Source organism: Gymnoscopelus braueri, assembly GCF_963280865.1.
Source record: "Gymnoscopelus braueri genome assembly, chromosome: 16".
Taxonomy (NCBI): domain Eukaryota; kingdom Metazoa; phylum Chordata; class Actinopteri; order Myctophiformes; family Myctophidae; genus Gymnoscopelus; species Gymnoscopelus braueri.
The window spans coordinates 43,680,813-43,706,922 of record NC_137616.1 but is presented as its reverse complement, the minus strand read 5'-3'; the positions used below and the strand labels follow the sequence as shown (position 1 = coordinate 43,706,922).

General features: G+C 41.6%; 2 protein-coding genes across 7 annotated transcripts; both read left to right on the top strand.

Annotated features, from left to right (window-relative positions):
* Nucleotides 1–403: 403 nt before the first annotated feature.
* LOC308103146 (uncharacterized protein) lies at nt 404–25,767 on the top strand. Of its 6 annotated transcripts, none has more exons than XM_080453025.1 (17): nt 404–546; nt 1,451–1,566; nt 3,121–3,237; nt 4,293–4,353; nt 5,748–5,885; nt 6,367–6,456; nt 6,625–6,819; nt 7,785–8,189; nt 8,532–8,726; nt 8,867–9,098; nt 9,198–9,322; nt 19,977–20,171; nt 21,002–21,361; nt 21,686–21,880; nt 22,470–22,838; nt 23,193–23,387; nt 25,137–25,767. In XM_080453025.1, the coding sequence occupies exons 1-17, from the start codon at nt 486–488 to the stop codon at nt 25,541–25,543; spliced, it is 3,456 nt and encodes a 1,151-aa protein (XP_080309151.1). In that variant the 5' UTR covers nt 404–485; the 3' UTR covers nt 25,544–25,767. The 6 variants fall into 6 exon arrangements, with proteins under 6 accessions (XP_080309151.1, XP_080309150.1, XP_080309152.1 ...); XM_080453024.1 differs by lacking the exon at nt 19,977–20,171 and adding an exon at nt 9,680–9,874; XM_080453026.1 differs by lacking the exons at nt 9,198–9,322; nt 19,977–20,171 and having other exon boundaries at nt 21,189–21,361.
* On the top strand, nt 13,961–17,906 carry LOC308103870 (galectin-5-like; the record flags this gene model as incomplete). The annotated part of the gene is made up of 5 exons (XM_080454076.1): nt 13,961–14,070; nt 14,851–14,939; nt 16,147–16,303; nt 16,750–16,889; nt 17,852–17,906. The coding sequence occupies exons 1-5, from the start codon at nt 14,059–14,061 to the stop codon at nt 17,904–17,906; spliced, it is 453 nt and encodes a 150-aa protein (XP_080310202.1). The 5' UTR covers nt 13,961–14,058.
* Nucleotides 25,768–26,110: the final 343 nt, after the last annotated feature.

Genomic DNA, 26,110 nt, shown 5'->3' with positions numbered 1-26,110 from the left:
GACCCCCAAATGAATATGTATTTGTCCACGGACCCCAATATGAAAATATTTAATGCCAGGGACTTGTGTTGTTAAAATGTTTTAAAAAGTTCTTCTTTTGATAATAGCAGATCTACAAGCTCACAACTCGTTGCATCGCGACACAGCTTGTAGATCTGCTATTTTCAAATAGCCGTTTAGTCTAGTCCCCAGGACTTTTTAATGTCATTCTTTTAGCCCAAATGTGTGACTGTACAATACATCGTGCTGTTTGCATTTCTGTCTAATAAAGTATTCAATCAATCAATCTTTTGGGCTTGTTTTCATAGACATGATTGCTTGTTTCTCTCGCAAAACATGGCAACACTGGTTTGGATCCTGAGTGATTCGTTCAGTTTCGGTTTCTTTTTCCTACAAAGCCGATGCGTGATCATCTGATCAACAAAACACACACATTATTTTACCTAGCTGTCACCCTCTCCATTTGAGTGACATCTGTCACAAACATGTCAGTGTTGTTGAGAGCAATCAGAGAGATCTCGCCGGATGCAGCAGCTGTTCTGGGAAGTAAGTATAGTACTGACTGAGAAATGACTGATCAACTATAGCTGTAGTATACAACCCTCGTAGACGTATTTATGATTCTGACGTTTTCAATCTACGAGAGTTGTAGGGTGCACTTCCCATAGTGACCTGGACTTTCTGCACTATGCCCCGTAGACACTCCAAACATTGTACAAAATGAAAATAAAGGCGCTTACCGCCGAGCCCCAAATGTTAACTGGGTCTACGGGGTAGTAGTGTAATGTAATAATCCATATCTTTCAATAAAGAAGTGTTTTAATGCCGTCTGTGGCCGAACGCCATTTTTTCACCCTCGTTTACTTCCTGCTTACATTTAGTGTAATTCCGGGTTTCACCGGATGCGCCCCCTCACTTCCCGTCACTACCGCCCATTGGGAACTTCCGACAGAATCGGCCACAGACGGCATTAAAACACTTCTTTATTGAAAGACATGGATTATTACATTACACTACTACCCCGTAGACCCTTTATTTTCATTTTGTACAATGTTTGGAGTGTCTACGGGGCATAGTGCAGAAAGTCCAGGTCACTATGGGAAGTGAACCCTACAACTCTCGTAGATTGAAAACGTCAGAATCATAAGTACGTCTACGAGGGTTGTATTCTACAGCTAGTACTGACTGAGAAATGACTGATCAACTACTGTGTGTGTGTGTGTGTGTGTGTGTGTGTGTGTGTGTGTGTGTGTGTGTGTGTGTGTGTGTGTGTGTGTGTGTGTGTGTGTGTGTGTGTGTGTGTGTGTGTGTGTGTGCCACTGCCAGATTTCCCTACAGAATTTGAGAAATAGACAAGTTGTGATGACAATAATTTGCCTGGTCCTCTTTTAACTCTATGGGTCCTCCTCACAAGATAAATGGTTGTTTTACATTGTGTTTGTGTGTGTAGGGGCAGGTTTTGTCAGTGACACTGACATCCAGTCGCTGAACAGACAGGATCTGAACGAGTTGTTTCCTGAAAAAGCGCGTCTCAGACTGAGGAAGAACATCAGTGACCTCATACAGGTAGCTGTCACCTCCCTGTGTCCATGATCAGTGGTTTTCATCCCTTTTCATGCCAAGGACCCCTAAATTGATATACATTTGGCCGTGGACCCCATCTGAAAGTGTTTAATGCCAGGGACCCCCAGAAGCAAAGATTTTAGCTAAAAATGTTTTCTTTAAAAAAAATATACATTCAAAGATATGCACACATTTTCAAGATTTTTCAAAAATAGCGGCACTCGGTGCCGCGCTATGAGCTTGTATATCTGCTATTTTTGAATAGCCAAAGCTAATGGTTAAAATGATTGTAATGCTATGTTAACTAATTTAGCTGGGGACCCCCTGGTACCCCCCCAAGGACCACTGGTGGTCCCCGGACCACTGGTTGAGAACCACTGGCTTTGGTGACCAGCAGCCTACGGCTGAACAAATAATGGAAAAATAATATAAGTGGTTCTCAGACTTTGTAATTTCAAGGACCCCCGCCATAACTCTGAGAGTTTACAAATGGAACCAAATGGACCCGAAAGACCTGTAAGGTTCCATTTGGTTCCATGTATACACTCTCAGAGTTACAGACTTATAAAATTATTGAAATATCAATGAGAACTACTGCGGTTTCAAATCGCAGAGGCTGCTATTTATATAAAAGAGGGGTCCAAAACAGACTTCTAAACTATGTATTTCTAGTGTTTTATATTTGGTACGTGAATCCATTAGGTAGGTAGGTAGTAGCCTCGATCTCCAGGCTTTTATTGCTTAGTTTTGCTAAAAAATAAAAGCCTGGCCCAACTATAGCCTGTACTGGGTATGAGGAAGTGTTTCATTTCCCAACCAACCAGAGTGCAGTGGGCGTCGCTCGTAATGTTGTGTTAACGGGGCGGGGGTTGACGGACAGATCGGTGAACCAATGGGATCAGGCGCCGTCTCTCGCCGGCTCTATACACACGCCCCTTTATACACGAAATCAGGAGGGTTGCAGCAGGCTAGGTAGGTAGGTACTTTATTCATCCCCGAGGGGAAATTAAAGGTGTTACAGCAACTCTCATAGAGACATCAATAAAAACACATTATAGTTATAGAAAACATCTAAAATAGGCATCTGAGCATAGTCAACCTACAATATTAAAAATTTACAATTGACAGACTAAACACTACTAAAGAGTCCGATGGCTTGCATCCCACATCCCTCATCCTAAACAACCTGATCAGCCTGATCAAGCCAACCAGATGTGGAGTTGTTACTTGTACAGTCTTATTGCTGTAGGCAGAAAAGATCTCCTATAGCGCTCCTTCTTGCAACTTAGGTGTTTCAGTCTGTTGCTAAAGGAGCCTTTCTGCCCTTTCACAGTGTCATGTAGGGGGTGGGAGGGATTGTCCATGATGGCCATGATGGCCAATATGGTACAATATTAATTTCACCCTTGAATGTATCCTAAAAGGACCATAACAACATATTATGTTTTTCAATGTTTAGCTTACTGTCTAAAGTACTGTATAGTATACTATAGATTAGTACTGCTGAGTGCTGACATTTTCCTTTTCATAACTGTCGTGGTTTATGTCGTTCCAAAGCTCAACTGTCCTCCTTCTGCAAGAGCCCCGATTGGCCAAAGCCATGATGCCTGTCCCCAGCCTGAACATCCCCCTATTGATCATCACTCACGTCGCCAATCAGGAGCAAATAGTCATGTGAGTGGAACACAGTCAACACACACACACACACACACACACACACACACACGCACACACACACACACACACACACACACACACACACACACACACACACACACACACACAGTGAGATGCAAGACGTATAAGCGCTGAACAAATCCGATACAGCAGTGGTGTCCAGTAATAACATTCTCTCTCCGCTGTGCTCAGGCCAGAGTAAGTTATACAGTGTTATAAAGTACGAAAATACGCTGATGAAATCCTGTACCCTCCTTCTTTTCCAGTCACTTTACATATTTCCTGTGAAACTTTGTTGGCTTAAATTATATGTTCATAAAAAAGAATAACAATAACCACATGAACTCTATTCTGGGGGAAACATTCAGCAAATATAGCAGAACCACAAAGATGTTAGGTGTAGAGTGTCTTTTGTGCCGTGCGTGCAATGCAATCTGTGTGTGTATACTGCATGCATGGGCAACTGGCGGCGCGGGGGCCACATGCGGCCCCCACCTTCACTTAATGCGGCCCGCAGGTTAATATCGGAATACTGATATATTATTGATTTCAGCTGTTACAATTCCAAACATGCAAACATGACCCGTTTTAATTACTTCAGTCTATATTAGTAGCTTAATGACTAGTATTAAAATTGTATTGTCTTTTTTATGTCCAATGTATTTGTATTTAAGTAAAATAAATAACATAAATATAACTAAATGCATTTGAAATTCAATAAAAAGGTTACTTTTCAGGATTCCAGTTCAAAAATAGCAAAAAGAAATATCAGGATTCCAATTCAAAAATAGCAAAAATAGCAGATCTACGAGCTCAAAACTGCGACGCGTTTTGAGCTTGTAGATCGGCTATTTTTGCTACTTTTGTGTGACATAGAATGGCGAAGTAAAGCATTCATTTACGAAAAAAGTTAAAAAAGGTGTCTGCCCAACATATGCAACGTGACCCTCTGGAGTGAGTATGGAAATATAGTGGCCCCTCTCCATCATCAAAGTTGCCCACTTGGTATACTGTATATTTATGCGCATGTTCTGTTTTGTATTCTATTGCAGAAACCAATAAATGCTGTCTTAAAGGAGCTGTTGGATTTCATCCTAGATGATCGTGTTAAAGGTAATAATGTCTAATACATTTTTCATTAAACAGCTATTTCCAGTTTTCACATTCATAGACTAAGAGCAGAGATCATGAATTGTGCCGTATTTTCCCCCCTTGTACTTTCTCTCTTAATCTCAAACTCTCTCAATATTCATCTCCCTTTTTTTGTTTGCTTTGTGGTTTCTGTAAATGATGCGTGTGGCTTGCGAGCTAGCTCAGGCAGATTCAAGAGGTTTACATGCCCATCATGCACCACCATGTGGTTGATGATGTACTGTATATGTGATGACTGAACATGTTTTACTCAAATCTTTGCTTCTGAGGGTCCCTGGAACAAAATCTTTGGAGATGCGTGTCCACGGACAAATATATTTGTCGATCCTTCCTTGACATGAAAAAGTTTGAGAACCACTGATATAGCAACAGATACGTTTTTGGAGAAAACTGTTAGGATTTATAAGACATTTGTAGAATTGGCCTCAGGTCTTAATGGGTTAATCATTTACAGTATGTGACAAATTTGGTGTCCTATTTTACACACTGTTGTTCCTCTTGTCACTGAAGATTGTATGTGTCTGTTTGATCCCGGCAGCACCAGAAATGGGTTCTGCTTTCCCTATAAGAGTTCTGTTTTCCCTTTTGTAAAAGGGTTTGTAAAAGTATCGATACTGCAGTGTAGAAATACTGTTACAATTAAAAGGAAGGTATTCAAATTTTACTTGAGTAAAAGTACTAAAGTATTGGTATCAAAATGTACTTAAAGTACCAAAAGTAAAAGTACCCATTCTGCAGAATGTCCCATTTCAAGTTTTCACATGTAAAAAAATATTTTGAAAATAGCAGATCTACAAGCTCACAATGCGTCGCATCGCGACGCATTGTGGGCTTGTAGATCGGCTATTTTCAAATGGCCAAAATCTATATAGGGCTAAAGTGGCTAATGTATGTTTTGTGATAATAATCTAAATCTACAAAGTAACTAGTAACTAAAGCTGTGAAATAATTGTAGTGGAGTAAAAGTACAATATTTGCCTCTGATATGTAGTGGAGTGGAAGTAAAAGTATTGAAAATGGGAAATACTCCAATAAAGTAGAAATTCCTCAAAAGTGTACTTAAGTACAGTACTTAAATAAATGTACCTAGTTACTCTACACCACTGTATGTATATATTTCTCTCCCTGCCTCTTGAATGATTGCTTTCTAATGTGCTGAGCAGGGAGTAATGTATACGGTTAGCAGAGCCATGAATGCCAAGATCAAATATTACGTTCACACGTGTATTTATATTTTATGAATAGAATGTTTTCAATCTATTCATGAGTTATCTGGCTGTGCTGAAATTCGTTCTCTTCCTGCCATGTTGTGCGTTTTTAGTTTTCAGTCTCTCTCTCTCTCTGCTCCTCTCCAGCGGCCCTCACTAACAATGGAGCTCTGAGTGACTACCTGTTCATATTGAGGGACATGAAAACCAAAGTGGAAAACCTCCATGCCTTCCTCGAAGCGCACATTGACCTGTTTGAGGAATACACCAAAAAGCAAGAGAAAGGTTTGCATCATTAAGTGAGGTCGATATTTTAATGGTATTGAATGTAATTTGCCTTTATATTTGAGACAGGAGGACTTTTCACCTTAGCCTGGAATCCAGACTGGTTCGCTCCGTTCAGCTGATTTTTATTTATTCCCTCACTTAGCTTCTCAGTGTGGCCGTCTCCTGAACAACTCTTTGTTTCCTTATATCACCTGTTATGTAGGCTTGGATAGTGCTCAACAAATCACAGTAAGAAGTTAAGTGTTTTGATTTTACTTATGAAGGCTCCGATCTGCCCTGCCCACAGACCATTTCATTGGAAGGCTCTGGTCCCGCCTCGCAATCACAGACCAATAAGAATCCTCGGCGCCTGGGTGTCCAAGACCACCCCTTGCAAATAAATTGGGGAAAAAAAGCCGGCTGAACGAAGCAAATCAGTCTGGATTCCAAGCTACAATTCTCTCATTTAGGGAAACAAATGTTACATTATTTTTATCAGCTCGACCCGCAAGTTCGAGTGCTGATCTTGAGCCAAGTTTTGCCCCGGTCGAGAGCCAGGTCTACGGCCGAACTGATGACCATGATCAAGGTAAGGTCAATTTCACACAACGTGAAATTTGCACTAAAAAATAAATACATCTGTATGTATGATTTTTACCTAAAATCGGTTATAAACTTGAAACAGATGTAGATCAACTCTGTCGGGTGGAAACCTCATATGTACTAAACAGTGTTCCATTTACATGAAATGTTGCAGCTCAACGCACAGTGAGGATCCAAACAATTGTCAGAGGTAAAACCTTCGACTGTCACCGCACTGTGTTGCAACGCGTGAGGCAGGTGGGTGGGCTTCAAGTAGAGGAGACCACCAGTGGGAAGGTCATTGTCGTCTTCTGTCCGGTTTCATCACGCAACATGACAGACATAGCGGCAGCTATGAAAGACGTCCCAGGTAATAGCAGGCTTTGTTTTCAATACCGTTTTTTAATCCATCCAATTATGGAATTATTGCACTTCACTTACCATCTGTTGATGTGCATCTTTTGATGTGCAAATCTTCATTTCCTGTGCGTTTGACTCCTGCATTCTCCTCCTACACAGCCAAATTCAGAGTTAATTTAACACCTTGTTATCACATATTGCTTGAGTGAATGTATGCGAGTCAAGAAACCTGTGTCGGTGTGTCTCTCCCGGGCTTCCCTGATTGGCTAACCCAACCCATTGGCTTCTTGGATTGGCTAAGATTTGTGTAACATTTGTGCCGCTTACGGGTCCATTTGGAACCCCCTTAAGGAACCATGGGGGAGCCCTGGACCACACTTTGAAACCCACTTGTGTAGCAGTGTTTCCAGTGAGCCAACATGCAACAATATCAGCAGCCAGACTCTGTTTGACCAGAATGGAACAGAGCCTTAATTTGTATCATTGGTAACACCTATGAGGAAGTAAGGAAGAGGCCCAATTTCTTTCCATTATGGCTGCTGTGCATTAGAGCATATTAACCATTTGAACCGTATTCCCGTTCTTGGGGGAACATTTGTCAAAAATAGCCAATGTTTGGCAAATATATTATTGGACTAGTGGACAAGAGAGTCATTTTATGCTTGGCTGCGCGTGGGTATGATGCTCTGAATATAGACCTTCTACAAGCTCACAACGTAACATAGACGCGTTGTAAGCTTGTAGATCTGCTGTTTTCGGCACACAGCTAAGTAGAAATCACACATTACGACAGCATCACGGCCCACCAAAATACATTTTAGTCGACCAACTCAACTGTAGATTTAGTTGACTTTGATACAACTAGACGAAAATCTAAACAATTTCAGATGATTAAATATGGCTAAAACTAAATGTAATTTAACTCAAACTTTATATCAAACTTTGCTCCCCTATACTCCTCTCTCTTGTCTTCAGGAGGATCACCTGTCATCCTGGTAGTGATGCATCACACACACGACGGTGACTACCCACACACCACCAGGTCTCTGGGAAGTGACCACAGCTGGAACGTCGAGGACTTCGTCAACGTGCTCTACCACGAGACGGTGCCCGGCCTGCTGACGTGCCCACTTAACGAGCAGGCAGTGGCACAGCTGCACAGCGCGTTGCTGAAGCACAGCAGTGTGAGCCCTACCGCTGCCAGTTTGTACAGTGGTAGTAGCAGTGTGAGCCCTACCGCTGCCAGTGCGTACGGTGGTAGTAGCACTGGTAAAACCAAAGGTGGTGGTGGTGGTGTTTCAGCAGGAATTTCTGGTTCTGAGCCAAGGTGTGCCCCGGTCGAACGTCACTTCAATGGCCGAACTGATGACCATGGTCAAGGTAAGGTCAATTTCACACAACGTGAAATTTGCAATAAAAAATAAATATCTCTGTATGTATTATTTTTACCCAGTGTACTGGAAAACTTGAAACAGATATAGATCGTCGGGTGGAAACCTCATATGTTACTTTTCAGGATTCAAATTCAAAAATGGCAAAAGTAGCAGATCTATAAGCTCGTAGTTCTGCTACTTTTGATGCTTTTGTGTGACGCTGTAGTATGATCAAGTAGGGCATTCATTTACAAAAAAAACAAAAAAAAAACATGGAGCAACACAATGTACAGTATTAGTACCTCCAAATGTTTCCTAAACTGTTTTCCATTTACATTAAATGTTGCAGCTCAACACACAGTGAGGATCCAAACAATGGTCAGAGGTCAAACCTTCGACTGTCACCACACTCTGTTGCAACGTGTGAGGCAGGTGGGTGGGCTTCACCTAGAGGAGACCACCAGTGGGAAGGTCATCGTCGTCTTCTGTCCGGTTTCATCACGCCACATGACAGACATAGAGGCAGCTATGAAAGACGTCCCAGGTAATATTAGCCTTTGTTTTCAGTTTAGTTTTTTAATTGACTAATACAACTAGTAAAATACAACTAGACTAACATCTAAAACATTTCAGATGACTAAAATACTTACTATATCAAACTTGCTACCTCTCTCTTGTCTTCAGGAGGATCACCTGTCATCCTGGTAGTGATGCATCACACACGTGACAGCGACTACCCAAACATCACCAGGTCTCTGGGCAGTGACCACAACAGCTGGAACGTCGAGGACTTCGTCAACGTGCTCTACCACGAGACGCCCGGCCTGCTGACGTGCCCACTTAACGAGCAGGCAGTGGCACAGCTGCACAGCGCGTTGCTGAAGCACAGCAGTGTTGGCCCTACTGCTGCCAGTTTGTACAGTGGTATTAGCAGTGTTGGCCCTACTGCTGCCAGTGTCCGTGTGAACGGTGGTGGTAGTAGTGGTGTGAGCACTGCCAGTGTCAGTGCGTACAGTGGTAGTAGCACTGGTAAAAACAAAGGTGGTGGTGGTGGTCTTTTCGCAGGAACTTCTGTTTCTGAGCCAACGTGTGCCCCGGTCGAGCGTCAGGTCTGTGGCCAAACTGATGACCATGGTCAAGGTAAGGTCAATTTCACACAACATGAAATTTGCAATAAAAAAAAAAAAAAATCTGTATGATTTTTACCCAGTGTACTGGAAAACTTGAAACAGATGTAGAACGTCTGCTAGAAACCTGTCCAAAAATGTCCAAAACTGTTAATTTTCAGGATTCAAATTCAAAAATAGCAAAAGTAGCAGATCTATAAGCTCGTAGTTCTGCTACTTTTGATGCTTTTGTGTGACACTGTAGTATGATCAAGTAGGGCATTCATTTACCAAAAAATACAAAAAGTTAAAACATTGATCAACAAAATATACAGTAGTATCTCCAAATATGTTTTCTAAACTGTTTTTCCATTTATATTAAATGTTGCAGCTCAACGCACAGTGAGGATCCAAACCATGGTCAGAGGTCAAACATTCGACTGTCACCGCACTGTGCTGCAACGCGTGAGGCAGGTGGGTGGGCTTCATGTAGAGGAGACCACCAGTGGGAAGGTCATCGTCGTCTTCTGTCCGAATTCATCACGCCACATGACAGACATAGAGGCAGCTATGAAAGACGTCCCAGGTAACAGCAGGCTTTGTTTTCAGTTTAGTTTTTTAATCCATCCAATTATGGAATTATTGCACTAACCCAACCCATTAACTTCATGGATTGGCTAAGTTTGTGTCACATTTATGCCGCTTACTGGTCCATTTAGTTCCATTCGTACACTCTTAGAGTTACACACCCGTAAGGGACCAGTTGGAACCCCCTCAAGGAACTATGGGGGTACCTGGACCACACTTTGAGAACCACTGGTGTAGCAGAGTGTTTCCAGTGAGCCAACATGCAACAATATCAGCACCCTGACTCTGTCTGACCAGAATGGAACAGAGCCTTAATTTGTATCATTGGTAACACCTATCAAGGTTTATAGGAAAGAAGGTACAGTCAGCCTAGGGACATGGCATGGGAGCCAAAACTGGAACCGGAAGTTCGGTGAAATAATTTAGATTTAGTTGACTAAAATACAACTAGACTAAAATCTAAAACATTTCAGATGACAAAAATATGATTGAAACTAAATGTAATTTCATTCAAACTTTACATCAAACTTTTCTCCCCTATACTCCTCTCTCTTGTCTTCAGGAGGAAGACCTGTCATCCTGGTAGTGATGCATCACACACGCGACAGCGACTACCCAAACATCACCAGGTCTCTGGGCAGTGACCACAACAGCTGGAACGTCGAGGACTTTGTCAACGTGCTCTACCACGAGATGCCCGGCCTGCTGACGTGCCCACTTAACGAGCAGGCAGTGGCACAGCTGCACAGCGCGTTGCTGAAGCACAGCAGTGTGAGCCCTGCATCTGCCAGTGTGTACGCTGGTAGTCGCTTTGTGAGCCCTACCGCTGCCAGTATGTACAGTGCTAGTAGCGGTGTGAGCCGTACCGCTGCCAGTGTGCACGGTGGTACTAGCGGTTTGAGCCATACCGTTGCCAGTGCCAGTATGTACAGTGCTAGTAGCGGTGTGAGCCGTACCGCTGCCAGTGTGCACGGTGGTAGTAGCACTGGTAAAACCAAAGGTGGTGGTGGTGGTTCTGGGAATGTTGGTAAACGATAGGAGTTCGTTTCTTTCAGTTTATTTTTTAGTTTTAGTTTTTAACCCTACAGTTTTTAACCCTACACTTAAAGCTGCACTATGTAACTTACCTCTTCTACCCTGGATTTGAACCCGGTTTCCTGCGCAAGTGCTGAATGTTTTACCATTGAGCTAATAGAGCCTGCCTGCTTGCTCAGGGAATACATTTTATCTTGACCATCAGGTCACAATTCTTGTCAGATCCTGTGTCTAGGTAAGACATGACCTTTGACACGATCTAAATGTCTCAATAGACGAACAGGGAGACAAAATACAACCACCCCAGTTGTATAAGTTATATTATATGAACATTGATTGGACCGAATTACATTGTATTCATTAAAAAAAAGTTTTAATGCTTTAATGTCCTTATTCTGGGGGCGAAGTTTTTGCCAAAATAGCAGATCTACAGTACAAACTCGTTGTGTTGTGAGCTTGTACATTGGCTATTTTCGGGCAAACCGATATGGTGTAGGGGGCCTGGGGGACTCCGATCAATGGACTATATAAGGTTTGAGTAGTTAACCACAGTAACTACAAGTGATTGAAGGATTTGACTGTATGATCAGCATTTGTAGATTGCAATGGGGCTAGACCTGCCTTTTCTAATTAGAAACACCTGTGTGAGTGTGTGAATTTGTTCACTCACCCATCTTGTTAAGAGTTAATTTACAGGCAGTGCTATCAGATGCTGTTAATTGATGTTTCTTTAATCTAGACGGTGGCTGGTGTTGTATTCTAACGTTTCCCCTTGTTGTGCTGTGTTTTGATTGAACACATCGTGTTTTTTTGCAACTCAAAGTGTCTGCAGAAACTGTGGATCTGAAACTACATGCTTTTCAGCAGTAGAAGGACAAAAAATGAAATTTCACCATGCAATATCAAAGGCCTTTTTGTTTTTGTTTGCATGGACAATACTGACAGCAAAAAGAAAGTGGCAACAGCAAAAAAGAAGATGTGGTAGAGACAACATTGAGTTTCAGCTTGACAGGAAATAAATTCACTTTTTTTTTTTACCTTGAAATCAGCCAGTGGATTAGGCCATAATTAACCACTTGAAGCCGTATCCCCATTCTGTGGGGAAACATTTGCTAAAAATAGTCTTATTTTTGGCAAAGATATTTAGTTTAAGCCCATTCAAAATACAGTCAACTAAGTATAGGGTTTAAGTGGTTAAATCTTCTATTCTACCTGACATGGAATGCTCTTTGAGAATTTCATTGTATTACTTTCTCATGAATGTACAGTATATTTGACTAGCACTCAGATAAACAAGGGACATACATACGAATGTCAGGAGGACAGTTTTACAACTTAAATGAAAACAACATGTAAGAGGTTGATTTGTCCATGTTTCTGGACATTGATGGATATTGATACAAGTGCCACACTATGTTGGACAGGATAAACTGTTGATTAATGCTGTAAATGCACATTTATGTGAATAAACACTGACAATAAATCTTGTAATCTAATAAGATACCCACACCACTCGTCAAAGTGTATTTGAAATTAACCACTTCAACCACAGCGTTCCTATTCTTGGGTAAACATTAGCCAAAGAATGGCAGATCTACAAGCTCACAACATGGTGCATTGTGAGCTTGTAGATAGGCTATATTTGGTGAAGAGACTTGGCAAATAGGGGAAAAAGCTGGGGGCCTAATATTATAGGCCTCTGGGGGACTTAAGTTTGTTAATGCTGTACATGCACAGCTTTACATTATGTAAATAAATAAATAACAATAGGAGCATCTTCATAAGTTACCCCCCACCTCTCGTCGATATAAATGGCATTGGCTGCTTCCACTGGCCAACCTCTGTCACTATGGCTCTGGTTCCTTTGTTGTTTACAAACCACTGCTATATCTGCTGCTAATTTAACTGCCTCAGAGCATATCTGATCTGCTTCTATCCACAAGTTTCCTAGGGCATTGTGGGCATCACTTCCTGTCGATTTGATCCCTGATCCCGGATCAAATCGACAGGAAGTGATGCCCACAACGCCCTTGGAAACTTGTGGATATGTATAATTATTTGGAATATCAATTACAATTTCACTGCACTCATACTATTTTAATATCTGAATTGTTTCCTTTGTTCTTTCTTTCTATTTCTGCTCTTCTTCCCTTTCCTGGAAACTACAAATGATGGGAGCTGGTACAAAACAAACTTTACTGGAGTATTTCCAATTGTCTTACTTCTACTCCACTACATCTCAGAAGCAAATATTGTACTTTTACTCCACTACAATTATTTGAAAACTTTAGTTATTAGTTACTTTGTACCCCCCCCCCCCCCCTTTATGATGTCTCTCATATAGATATGGAACCTTGTGTAAACACTAAACACGTACCTCCTACTGCGAGGAAACAAAACCTACACTACTTGTAGTATAATCTATTATTATGATGTAATGAGTGGCGTTTGTATTGATATTTTACCTGCACATGTGTGGCCTTCTAGCGCCTTTCTGTATCTTATTTTCAGAATGTTTCAGGATATTTAGTCATAATAAGTATAATATAAATGCAATTCTAAGCTCTGACCTACAGTGTTGAAATCAGGGGACTTTGCACATGTAACATGAGAGTGTTGAGAGAGTTGATTGATTAGATCAGATAGGAAGCTTGAGGGACAGTAGCCACTGTTATAGAACAGTGCTTGGGCCTGAGTTGCGTCATATGATTAATCAACAGAAGGTTTCATCCACATGGGTTGACCAAACCTATATAAATAAAGTGGATGCTCACTAAACAGTACAAAGTGTCCTGCAGGCATCAGTGTTACTAGTTACCAGGGTGTTATTGCTGCGATCGTCATTTTCCATTGCGAGCTCCGAGAGACTGACGGTAAGAATTGAGAGTGTTTACAGTTTACACGATAAATGCATGTATCTATTTCTGATATGTTTTACAGTTTTGTGTGTATATCTCATGTCAGTAATTTGTTGTTGTTGTTGTTTGTGTTTCCTTTCCTAGGTTTATAACCTGCTGCTTGTGTGACTGGCTAGATAATTGTACACTGGCTGGAGTTATAAGTCAGACTACTAGTGTAGAAACCTGTCCATCAGCTGTGTGAAAGTGAACAGAAGACTATTTGGGGGACAATAAGCATACCCACATCATGTCTGCCATGGTATGTATGTGTATTTCATCTAGTCTGCAGTGTCAGCCTGTATAGATTTAGCCGTTAGTCATTTAGGCTGGTCATATACTTTACACTGACAATTCTATTTCCTTGACAGATGATGATCCCTTTTTATATTGTCTTTATAACTGTTCTTTTTTGGTTGGTATAATTGTTTTTCTTTATTCCATATTTGGTTATATTTGTATTGTCTCCACCATTGAACCATATGAAAGCTTCGTTCTCCTCTGCACCAATTTCTTAACAGCTTCAGAGCAGAGTTCATGCTTGTATCTGTTCCATTCATCAATCTATTTCTGTCGGCCTATTTTGTGGGAGGTCCGCAATTTCTCAAGTCTGCTCGGGCACATGACTTATGGGACCAAAGCTTGCGTAATTGTCATTAGAGTGCCTTATTATTCATACAAAATCAATTGCAATCGTGCCAAACCTCAATATGCAAACCTTTGTATGCATATTGTAGATATTGTAGACCTTAAGAGGATACAGTATAGATGACATCTAGCTGCCTAGTGTCCATTACTACATTTACAATTCCGATGTAGGAGTCGGGACAGTGGAGGGTTCGTCCAAAGGACAGATTCCCCTCAGTAGGCTAATCAATAAAGCTCATATACAAGCTGGTCATATTATACCAGCTTGCGGCAAGCCTTTTCTTTGCCCGATCCCATCTTTTTTGAGAAATCTAATTGAAAATAGTAGAGCATGTATATGGATCATTATTCGATCTACTTTCAGTCAACACTAATTTACTGTTGTATCTTTTAGGCGGTTCCCTACAAGAGTGCCATCAACGGTGGTCTTTATCCTGGTCGGACCATCTCTATCCAGGGAGTGGTTAATCCCGCTGCCAAGTGGTCTGTAAAAAATAAAGTCATGCAGAAGTAACACTTGACCGCTTACATCCCAGCATCCGTATTCTGGGGATAACCTTTGCAGAAAATGCATTGTGAGATTGTAGATTGGCTATTTTCAGCGAATAAATTTAGTGTAGAGCAGGGGTCTTCAACGTTTTCAGGCCAAGGACCCCCTAGCTGAGAGAGAGAGGAAGCAGGGACCCCCTCTATATTGTGTAAAATTGTGTTTCAGATAAACTTTTGCTGCTCTTTTTTTCTCTACACACCTATGACTCTTTGCCAAAAATAGCCGATCTACAAGCTCACAACGCCTCGCGCTGCGAGGCGTTGTGAGCTTGTAGATCGGCTATTTTTGGCTAAAGTTCTCCTCAGAAAAGGGATACTAGGGTTCAAGTGGTTAATGTAAAAAAAAAAAAAATCGTATCACACAAAGATTTGGGGGACCCCCTGTAGTAACTCTGAGGACCCCCTAGGGGTCTCGGACCCCCTGTTGAAGACCCCTAGTGTAGAGGAAAAACAGTCACTAGTGTCTCGTGTAGAGCCCTCAGGGACTTGGGTTAACAGAGTACAGGGTTTAAGGTGGTTAAGAATGCTTCTACGTGAGACCCAGTTTAAACAATCAGGAGAAAGATCAGCAATAAGATAAGATGAGAAACACAAAATAACACAAGAGGAAGTATGTAGAGTAATAATGATTTAAGGGTTTAGATGCCGTCTCTGAGGCAGGTTGATGTTTTAACAATGTTCCTCATTGCCCAATCAAAGTAAAATATCAACAATACAATTTTAGTATAACCTTTTATATAGAATAGAGAATACTATGTATTACTCAGTATGATTTAACCACTTAACCCTTTGTACTTTGTGGACCAGGGTCCCCCAGGGCTCTGTACTTGGTCGCCTCCTTTCCCCCCCTCTATCTCTTCACTGAAAAATACCCGGTCTACGAGCTTACAGCACATGGCAATGCAACTCATTGTGAGCTTGTAGATCAGCTATTTTTGATGAATGTTTGCCTATTTTTGCTGAATGTTCTACTATGACCTCGCCAGAATAGGGACACTAGGGTTCATGTGGTTAATTGAGAAGAGAGTCATGTATTACTCAGTACAACTTTTCCACATAATAACAAATACACAAATGTATACTGGGTACTAAATTGATGCTGTACACTAACTAACACTTTCCCTTGTGCTTTCTCATGCAGGTTCAGTGTGAACCTTAGCTTTCAGTCTGGCGTCGCTCTGCATTTCAACCCACGTTTCAACGAGAACGCCGTGGTGCGTAACACCAAACACGGCAACATGTGGGGGAGTGAGGAGCGCTCTGGAGGAATGCCCTTCCAACGAGGGCAGCCATTTACGGTACAGTCACAGCTTATATATCACAGATACAGTGTACAACACATGAAGATGGAGTGACAATGGAAACAAAGCCCTTAGGGCTTTTTGTGTTATCCTTTTAGCAGCATTGTATTATTGTACCGCTGTACTTTTTGCAAACTGTTAATAAAGTATTCAATTAATCAATCAATCAAGATGCAAGATGATACATACTATAGCACATGACAAAGCAAGATAATCATATAGCACATGACAATGCGAGATAATGCATGATACAATGTGTGTTAAAAAGCCATAGAAGTGTGAATTTAGTCATCAATATCTTCCACAGTGACTATTTTTAACTAGACTTTTAGAATCAGTGTGCACTTTAAAAATGCATTAAAGTCAATGATAAATCTCCTTCTTTACTCTGGCACATTTGCAAGTGAATTACTGAGATTTGCTACGGTCTCTCTCTCTTTTAGCTGACCCTATGCTGTGAGGCCGACTCTTTCAGGATCGTGGTCAATGGGAATCAGGCACACACCTACAAGCATCGCCACACCACCCTGCAGCAGATCAACGTGTTGGAGATTGGTGGAGACATCACTTTGACTTCTGTTTTGTTATAGGCTTGTGTGTTGTGCTCAAGATTAAAGACCACCACAAAACCAATATCACTGATTAGTCTTTCATTTACTCTACTGTACTGTCAGAGCATGATTTCTTCCCTTTTCTAGTTTTCCAATATTGTTTAATTTACAGCAGCTTTTATTTTTGTATTGTTTTTAAGATGTTAGTTCCATAAATAATCATGATGATAGCTGATTGCTTTGATTATGCCTTTATAGGGTTACGGTTATAACTTTACCGCATCCCTGTGATATTACCTAAGGCCTCACCTTACCTTGAAGGTGAACACAGACATATGTTGCTGAGCCATTTCAAAGCCATTGTTCAGTTTGGATAAATCAATGTGAAACTTTGAGCAAACCTCTTATGACACATATTTATAATATGTTTTGCCTTGTTTCCTAATCTTGGAATAATTCTCAAAATGTAAAAGGTTGTAGGATTTGTAAAATGTATATAGGGTGACTACAATGGTTAGCAAATATTTAGTTATTTAGTTATTCATTTATTTGTCTTGACATTTTATACCGAAATGAATTTCTTACTTTTATATGACTATATTAGTCATTATATCATGTATTGCCTTTTAACTTGAAAAAAAAAAATGCCACTGAGGCGCTGCAGTGGTGATTTAGTTGCATTTGATGAGTTTATTTTTTTGGTTGACCAATGTCCAGTAGATTAAGTGCATTAGCTTTCAATTAGTATTTTAATTTGGCGATGTAAGTCTTTGCTTGTGAATGTTGACAGACATGGCTACTTAGACGCATACGCTGAAAAAGTACTTCTTTAAATCTATATGCTCTACTAATACTAAAAAAGTATTAATACATATACAGTGTCTGATCAGAGCCGTGAGGCATCCAGAATACATATAGTATGTGCTTGTGGCTGCCGGGGTCCCCCGACGTGGCCCCTGACGTGACTATTCTCATGGTCGACCCCTGTTTGTAGCACGTTAGGTGTGGACTGGAGCAACGGTGTGCCTGTGGCCCCCGGGGGCCCCTGACGTGCCCAGTGGGGGCTGTACGTGGCCCCTGGTGTGACTATTGTCAAGGCAGACCTTTATGGGGTTAGCACAATAAGCTGCAGTCTGTGATGTTCAGAATAGTCGAGCAGCAGTCAAACAATGGAAAAGGTGCCGTGATATCATACACAACAACACATGAAATACCACATAGTATGGCCCCAACGATCCATTAGAATATTTTCTACAGTAGTAAAGTGAGGTATTTTACTCATGTACATTTTGAATTCCGGACTTTTACTTGTAACAGAGTATTTCTACATTGCAGTATTGATACTTTTACTTGAGTAAAACATTTGAGTACCTTGACCACTGTAATACACACACCTGTCATATACAAATAAAGTTGAAGTTGAAACAATTGAACAACGCTGCTGCCATCTACCGGCAGAACCCTGTCACTACGGCTCCCTGTGCTCTAGTTAGTGGTTGTTTACAGACGGTCTCACAGACCAACGGTCTGCCGGAGTGTCAGTAAAGTGACTGAATGAATGACTGATCACAGTGAACACATGACATCTCTGTCACCAACGCAACCTGACGTCTGTTTCTAATGGATCGCCGCTTCAAAAGACGTCGATCGTGTGTTTCTCCTTGAAACCAGCTCGCATGTTTTAGACAGATTTATATGATAGATTAAGTTGTAGTTGTAGTTGTGGGTTTCTGTTTTTTTGGGGCTTATTTCTAAAGTGCAATCAGACAATCAATCTCATGGGCTTGTTTTCATAGTTGCTTGTTTCTCTCGCAACATCTGGCAACACTGGTTTGGACTTGAGTTTTATTCATTCAGTTTCGGTTTCTTTTTCCCAAGGCGATCGGTACGAGATCATACACAGTAAACACTATCTTTTAAAATTATTTTACCGACCTGTCACTCTCTCCATTTGAGTGACATCTTTCACAAACATGTCAGTGTTGTTGAGAGACAACACTGCAGCTGCAGCTGAGCATGCTCTGGGAAGTAAGTATAGTACTACTGTCTGTGTGTGTGTGTGTGTGTGTGTGTGTTTGTAGAGCTGGGTTTAAAACCAATTGCAAAATGATAGTATTAAGTCCTTGCATTCATTACTGTATGCATATCATGTTTAAAATTTGAGAAATAGACATTTGGAGCACAATCATTTTCCTGGTCCTCTTCACAAGGGAGATGGTTGTTTTATATATATATATATATATATATATATATATATATATATATATATATATATATATATATATATATATATATATATTGTGTGTGTGTGTGTGTGTGTGTGTGTGTGGTGTGTGTGGAGGAGGCAGGTTGTGTCAGTGACACTGACATCCAGTTGCCTACCAGGTCAGGACCTGAATGAGTTGTATATAAAATAGCAGCAGATACAGCAGTAGTTTGTAAACAACAAAGGACCCAGAGCCATAGTGACAGAGGTTGGCCAGTGGAAGCAGCTAGTGCTCATCAAAGCAATGCCATTCTTTTTATTTTTTTATCAACGAGAGGTGGGGGTAACTTATTTAGATGCTCCATTATTATTTATGTATTTACATAAAGCTGTGCATGTAACAAACTTAAGTCCCCCAGAGGCCTATGATATTAGGCCCCCAGCCTTTTCCCCTATTTGCCAAGTCTCTTCACCAAATATAGCCCATCTACAAGCTCACTGCTAGTAAGCAGCTAGTAAGCTGATTGTATGACGTTCTGTATAGTAGTGTGTGTATAATCTGTCTGTCTCTTATATGTCATCATGATTTGTGTGCATGGGGATCTCATTTTAAACAAGCTCAGTGCTTAATGAGTCTTCCAGTTTAGTGGACCTTGTATTGTGAATCTGTACTTCCATGTACTGTTTTTCCCATGTCTTACTAAATAAAGTACAATCAATCAATCACAATGCACCATGCGCTTAACAGTTTTCTGCAAAAAAATATGTTGCTTTATCAGTGGTCCTCAAACGTTTTTACATCAAGGACCGATAAATGTATGTGGCCGTGGAGCCGCATCTCAAAAGATTTTGTTCCAGGGACCCCCAGAAGCAAAAAGTTGAGTAAAACATTTTCGCTTTAAACATGTTGCAGCTCAACGCACAGTGAGGATCCAAACCATGGTCAGAGGTCAAACCTTCGACTGTCACCGCACTCTGTTGCAACGCGTGAGGCAGTCGGGTGGGCTTCACGTAGAGGAGACCACCAGTGGGAAGGTCGTCGTCGTCTTCTGTCCGGTTTCATCACGCCACATGACAGACATTGAGGCAGCTATGAAAGATGTCCCAGGTAACAGCAGGCTTTGTTTTCAGTTTAGTTTTTTAATCCATCCAATTATGGAATTATTGCACTTCACTTACCATCTGTTGATGTGCATCTTTTGATGTGCAAATCTTCATTTCCTGCGTTTGACTCCTGCATTCTCCTCCTACACAGCCAAATTCAGAGTTAATTTAAAATCTCGTTTTCACATATTGCTTGAGTGAATGTTTGCGAGTCAAGAAACGTGTGTGTGTATGTCTGTCCTGGGCTTCCCTGGTTGGCTAACCCAACCCATTGGCTTCATGGATTGGCTAAGATTTGTGTCACACAGAATGGAACAGAGCCTTAATTTGTACCATTGGTAACAAGTATCAGGAAGTAAGGAAGAGGCCCAATTTCTTTCCATTATGACTGCTGTGCATTAGAGCCTATTACAATCTTTTGTACCGTAACCCCATTCTGGGGGGAACATTTGTAAAAAAAAATAGCCCATTTTTGGCAAAGATATTAGTGGACAAGAGATCCAGTAGAACTAAGACAAGTCATTTTATGCTTGGCTGCGTGTGGGTATGATGCTCTGAAAATAGCCCATCTACAAGCTTACAACGCAACACAGACGCGTTGTAAGCTTGTAGATCTGCTATTTTCGGCAGTAGAAATAATACATTATGACGGCATCACGGCCCGCCAAAATCAATTTCAGTCGACTAAATCAACTGTAGATTTAGTTGACTAAAATACAACTAGACTAAAATCTAAACCATTTCAGAGGACTAAAATATGACTAAAACTAAATGTAATTTTACTCAAACTTTATATCAAACTTTGCTCCCTATACTCCTCTCTCTTGTCTTCAGGAGGAGCACCTGTCATCCTGGTAGTGATGCATCACACACACGACAGCGACTACCCACACATCACCAGGTCTCTGGGCAGTGACCACAGCTGGAACGTCGAGGACTTCGTCAACGTGCTCTACCACGAGACGGTGCCCGGCCTGCTGACGTGCCCGCTTAACGAGCGGGCAGTGGCACAGCTGCACAGCACGTTGCTGAAGCACAGCAGTGTGAGCCCTGCCGCTGCCAGTGCGTATGGTGGTAGTAGCACTGGTAAAACCAAAGGTGGTGGTGGTCTTTTCGCAGGAATGTTTGGTTCTGAGCCAAGGTGTGCCCCGTTTGAGCGTCAGGTCTGCGGTCGAACTGATGACCATGGTCAAGGTAAGGTCAATTTCACACAACGCGTGAAATTTGCAATAGTACTAGTAATAGTACTGGAAAACTTGAAACGGATGTAGATCGTCAGGTAGAAACCTCATATGTCTTACTTTTCAGGATTCAAATAAGAAAATAGCAGAAGTAGCAGATCTACAAGCTCGTAGTTCTGCTACTTTTGATGCTTTTGTGTGACGCTGTAGTATGATCAATTAGGGCATTCATTTACGAAAATACAAAATGTTGGATCAACATGGATCAACAAAATGTACAGTACTAGTATCTCCAAATGTTTCTTAAACAGTTTTCCATTTACATTAAATGTTGCAGCTCAACACACAGTGAGGATCCAAACAAAAGTCAGTGGTCAAACCTTCGACGGTCACCGCACTCTGTTGCAACGCGTAAAGCAGATGGGTGGGCTTCACCTAGAGGAGACCACCAGTGGGAAGGTCATCGTCGTCTTCTGTCCGGTTTCATCACGCCACATGACAGACATAGAGGCAGCTATGAAAGACGTCCCAGGTAATAGCAGGCTTTGTTTTCAGTTTAGTTTTTTAATCCATCCAATTAGTTATGGAATTATTGCACTTCACTTACCATCTGTTGATGTGCAAATCTTCATTTCCTGCGTTTGACTCCTGCATTCTCCTCCTACACAGCCAAATTAATTTAAAATTAAACACCTATGAGGAAGTAAGGAAGAGGCCCAATTTCTTTCCATTGTGGCTGCTGTGCTTAGAGCCCATTAACCATTTTAACCGTATTCCCATTCTGGGGGGAACATTTGCCAAAAAATAGCCAATTTTTGGCACAGATATTAGTGGACAAGAGATCCGCTGCGCATGGGTATGGTGCTCTGAAAATAGCCCATCTACAAGCTCACAACGCGACGCAGACGTAAGCTTGTAGATCTGCTATTTCCGGCACACAGCTAAGTAGACGTCACACATTACGACGGCGTCACGGCCCACCAAAATACATTTTAGTCGATTAAATCATCTGTACATTTAGTTGACTAAAATACAACTAGACTAAAATCTAAAACATTTCAGATGACTAAAATACTTCATATCAAACTTTTTCCCCCTATACTCCTCTCTCTTGTCTCCAGGAGGAGCACCTGTCATCCTGGTAGTGATGCATCACACACACGACAGCGACTACCCAAACATCACCAGGTCTCTGGGCAGTGACCACAGCTGGAACGTGGAGGACTTCGTCAACGTGCTCTACCACGAGACGGCGCCCGGCCTGCTGACGTGCCCACTTAACGAGCGGGCAGTGGCACAGCTGCACAGTGCGTTGCTGAAGCACAGCAGTGTAAGCCCTGCCGCTGTCAGTGCCAGTGCGTACGGTGGTAGTAGCAATGGTAAAACCGAAGGTGGTGGTGGTGGTCTTTTTGCAGGATTTTTTGGTTCTGAGCCAAGGTGTGCCCCGGTCGAGCGTCAGGTCTACGGCCGAACTGATGACCATGGTCAAGGTAAGGTCAATTTCACACAACTTTTTTATTTTCAATAAAAAATAAATACATCTGTATGATTTTTACCCAGTGTACTGGAAAACTTCAAAACAGATGTAGATCGTCGGGTGGAAACCTCATATGTCCAAAACGTACTTACTTTTCAGGATTCAAATTCAAAAATGGCAAAAGTAGCAGATCTACAAGCTCGTAGTTCTGCTACTTTTGATGCTTTTGTGTGACGCTGTAGTATGATCAAGTAGGCATTCATTTACTAAAAATACAAAAAGTTAAAACATGGAGCAACGAAATGTACAGTAATAGTAGTACCTCCAAATATGTTTCCTTTACAAACCTTTACATTAAATGTTGCAGCTCAACGCACAGTGAGGATCCAAACAATGGTCAGAGGTCAAACCTTCGACTGTCACCGCACTCTGTTGCAACGTGTGAGGCAGGTGGGTGGGCTTCACCTAGAGGAGACCACCAGTGGGAAGGTCGTCGTCGTCTTCTGTCCGGTTTCATCACGCAACATGGCAGACATTGAGGCAGCTATGAAAGACGTCCCAGGTAATAGCAGGCTTTGTTTTCAGTTTTCTTTTATTATCAAGAAACGTGTGTGTGTGTGTGTGTGTGTGTGTGTGTGTGTGTGTGTGTGTGTGTGTGTGTGTGTGTGTGTGTGTGTGTGTGTGTGTGTGTGTGTGTGTGTGTGTGTGTGTGTGTGTGTGTGTGTGTGTGTGTGTGTGTGCATTGGCTTCATGGATTGGCTATGTTTGTGTCACATTTGTGCCGCTTACGGGTCCATTTGTACACTCTTAGAGTTACACACCCGTAAGGGGCCATTTTATTTGGAACCCCCTCAATGAACCATGAGGGTCCCTGGACCACACTTTGAGACCCACTGGTGTAGCAGAGTGTTTGTAGTGAGCCAACATGCACAATATCAGCATCCTGACTCTGTTTGACCAGAATAGAGACACATGGCGGACTACAAATTCACGCCCACCATTGAGACGGCGCACCCACTCGAGGTCATGGAGAACGATGTATTGCAGCTGTCGATGCAATCCATATGAGAGGCATCGTAAAATACCGTGGTTTCACTGGTTGACTACTGAGGCTCAGGCTGTAGCGATTTATTTTGTGTTCTAATAAATTGTCCCATATGTTTGATTTGTCCTTTTAATGTGACATATCTGCCATCTCAATATACAACCCACAATATACTATAATATACTCCATCAGTGTGTCAAAAGACAGACAGACAGACTCTCACAAAGTGCAATAAAACTCGGTCTCACTCCCAATATAGCAAAGACACAGGGGATCAAGTGTTCGCATACTATACGTCACGGACAAATCCCTTGAGGTTTTCAATACCCAGATACGTTTGTCTCTCATGTATCATTTTTTTAGGCTATTTATTTTGAACAATTATCCAAACAGCATCTTGCAAGACTATTTGTATATTAATACTAACCTGGAGTATTCACTAAGTAGTTGAAAATGTCGGGATATGTCACTCAGGTTATTTCCCAAACTACATTCAGGCAAGTTAATACAACAGCGGTAAACCCACACGTTTACATCTTTCATGTACCGTCAGAGCTCTGCGGTTGGTAGAAAATGTATATAAGCCTATGACATGTTCAAAATATAGACATGGGCAAAGTCAGTCGGTATTGGGACGAGAATTCCCCTCTTCAACGTCGGTGCTCGTAAAGACAGTGATGTCACTGAAATGAGACTTGTCTCTCTGCCGTTTCCCCTCTGCTGTGTTAACATTATGGGTAACGCATTCAAGTGGCAAATTAAATGTGAAACACATCAACTATTGAGAAAACAAGAAGATATGTTGATAAAGACACTCCATACATTAGCCTTAATTTGTATCATCGGTAACACCTATGAGGTAGTAAGGAAGAGGCCCAATTTCTTTCCATTATGGCTGCTGTGCATAGAGCCTATTAACCATTTTAACCGTATTCCCATTCTTGGGGGAACATTTGTGAAGAATAGCCAATTTTTGGCAAAGACATTAGTGGATTAGTGGACAAGATTTTATGCTTGGCTGTGCGTGGGTATGATGCTCTGAAAATAGCCCATCTACAAGCTCACGACACGACACAGACGCATTGTAAGCTTGTAGATCTACTATTTTTGGTAAGTAGAAATCAGCTGTAGATTTACTTGACTAAAATACAACTAGACTAAAATCTAAAACATTTCAGATGACTAAAATATGACTAAAACTAAATGTAATTTTATTTAACTTTATATCAAACTTTTCTCCCCTATACTCCTCTCTCTTGTCTTCAGGAGGAGCACCTGTCATCCTGGTAGTGATGCATCACACGCACGACGGTGACTACCCACACATCACCAGGTCTCTGGGCAGTGACCACAGCTGGAACGTCGAGGACTTTGTCAACGTGCTCTACCACGAGACGGTGCCCGGCCTGCTGACGTGCCCACTTAACGAGCGGGCAGTGGCACAGCTGCACAGTGCGTTGCTGAAGCACAGCAGTGTGAGCCTTGACGCTGCCAGTGTCCGTGTGAACGGTGGTAGTAGCATTGTTGGCCCTACCGCTGCCAGTGTGAACGCTGATAGTAGTAGTGTGAGCCCTGCTGCTGCCAGTGTCAGAGAGTCTAATAGACCCGGCTGGATGGCTCGGGGGATAAATTACCTCAAGTCAAAATTCGGGTCAGATCCTGCGTCTAGGTGAGACATGACCTTTGACACAATCTAAATGTCTCAATAGGTAGACTAAATACAACCACCCCAATTGTATAAGTTATATTGTATCAACATTAACACTCTACCATACAGATTGGACAAAATTACCTTTTATTCATTAAAAAAAAGTTAGAGTGCCGCTTTAATGTCCTTATTCTGGGGGGGAAGTTTTTGCCAAAATAGCCGATCTACAGTACACACTCCCAACTTGTTGTGTTGTGAGCTTGTACATTGGCTATTTTTGGGTAAACCGATATGGTGCAGGGGGCCTGGGGGACTCCGATCAATGGACTATATAAGGTTTGAGTAGTTAACCACAGTAACTACAAGTGATTGAAGGATTTTACTGTGTGATCAGTATTTGTAGATTGGAATGGGGCTAGACCTGCCTTTTCTAATTAGAAACACCTGTGTGAGTGTGTATAGATGACGATGTAAATGTAATCTTGTTAACTAGCCCATCTTGTTAAGAGCTAATTTACAGGCAGTGCTATCAGATGCTGTTAATTGATGTTACTTTAATCTAGACGGTGGCTTGAGTTGTATTTTAATCTTT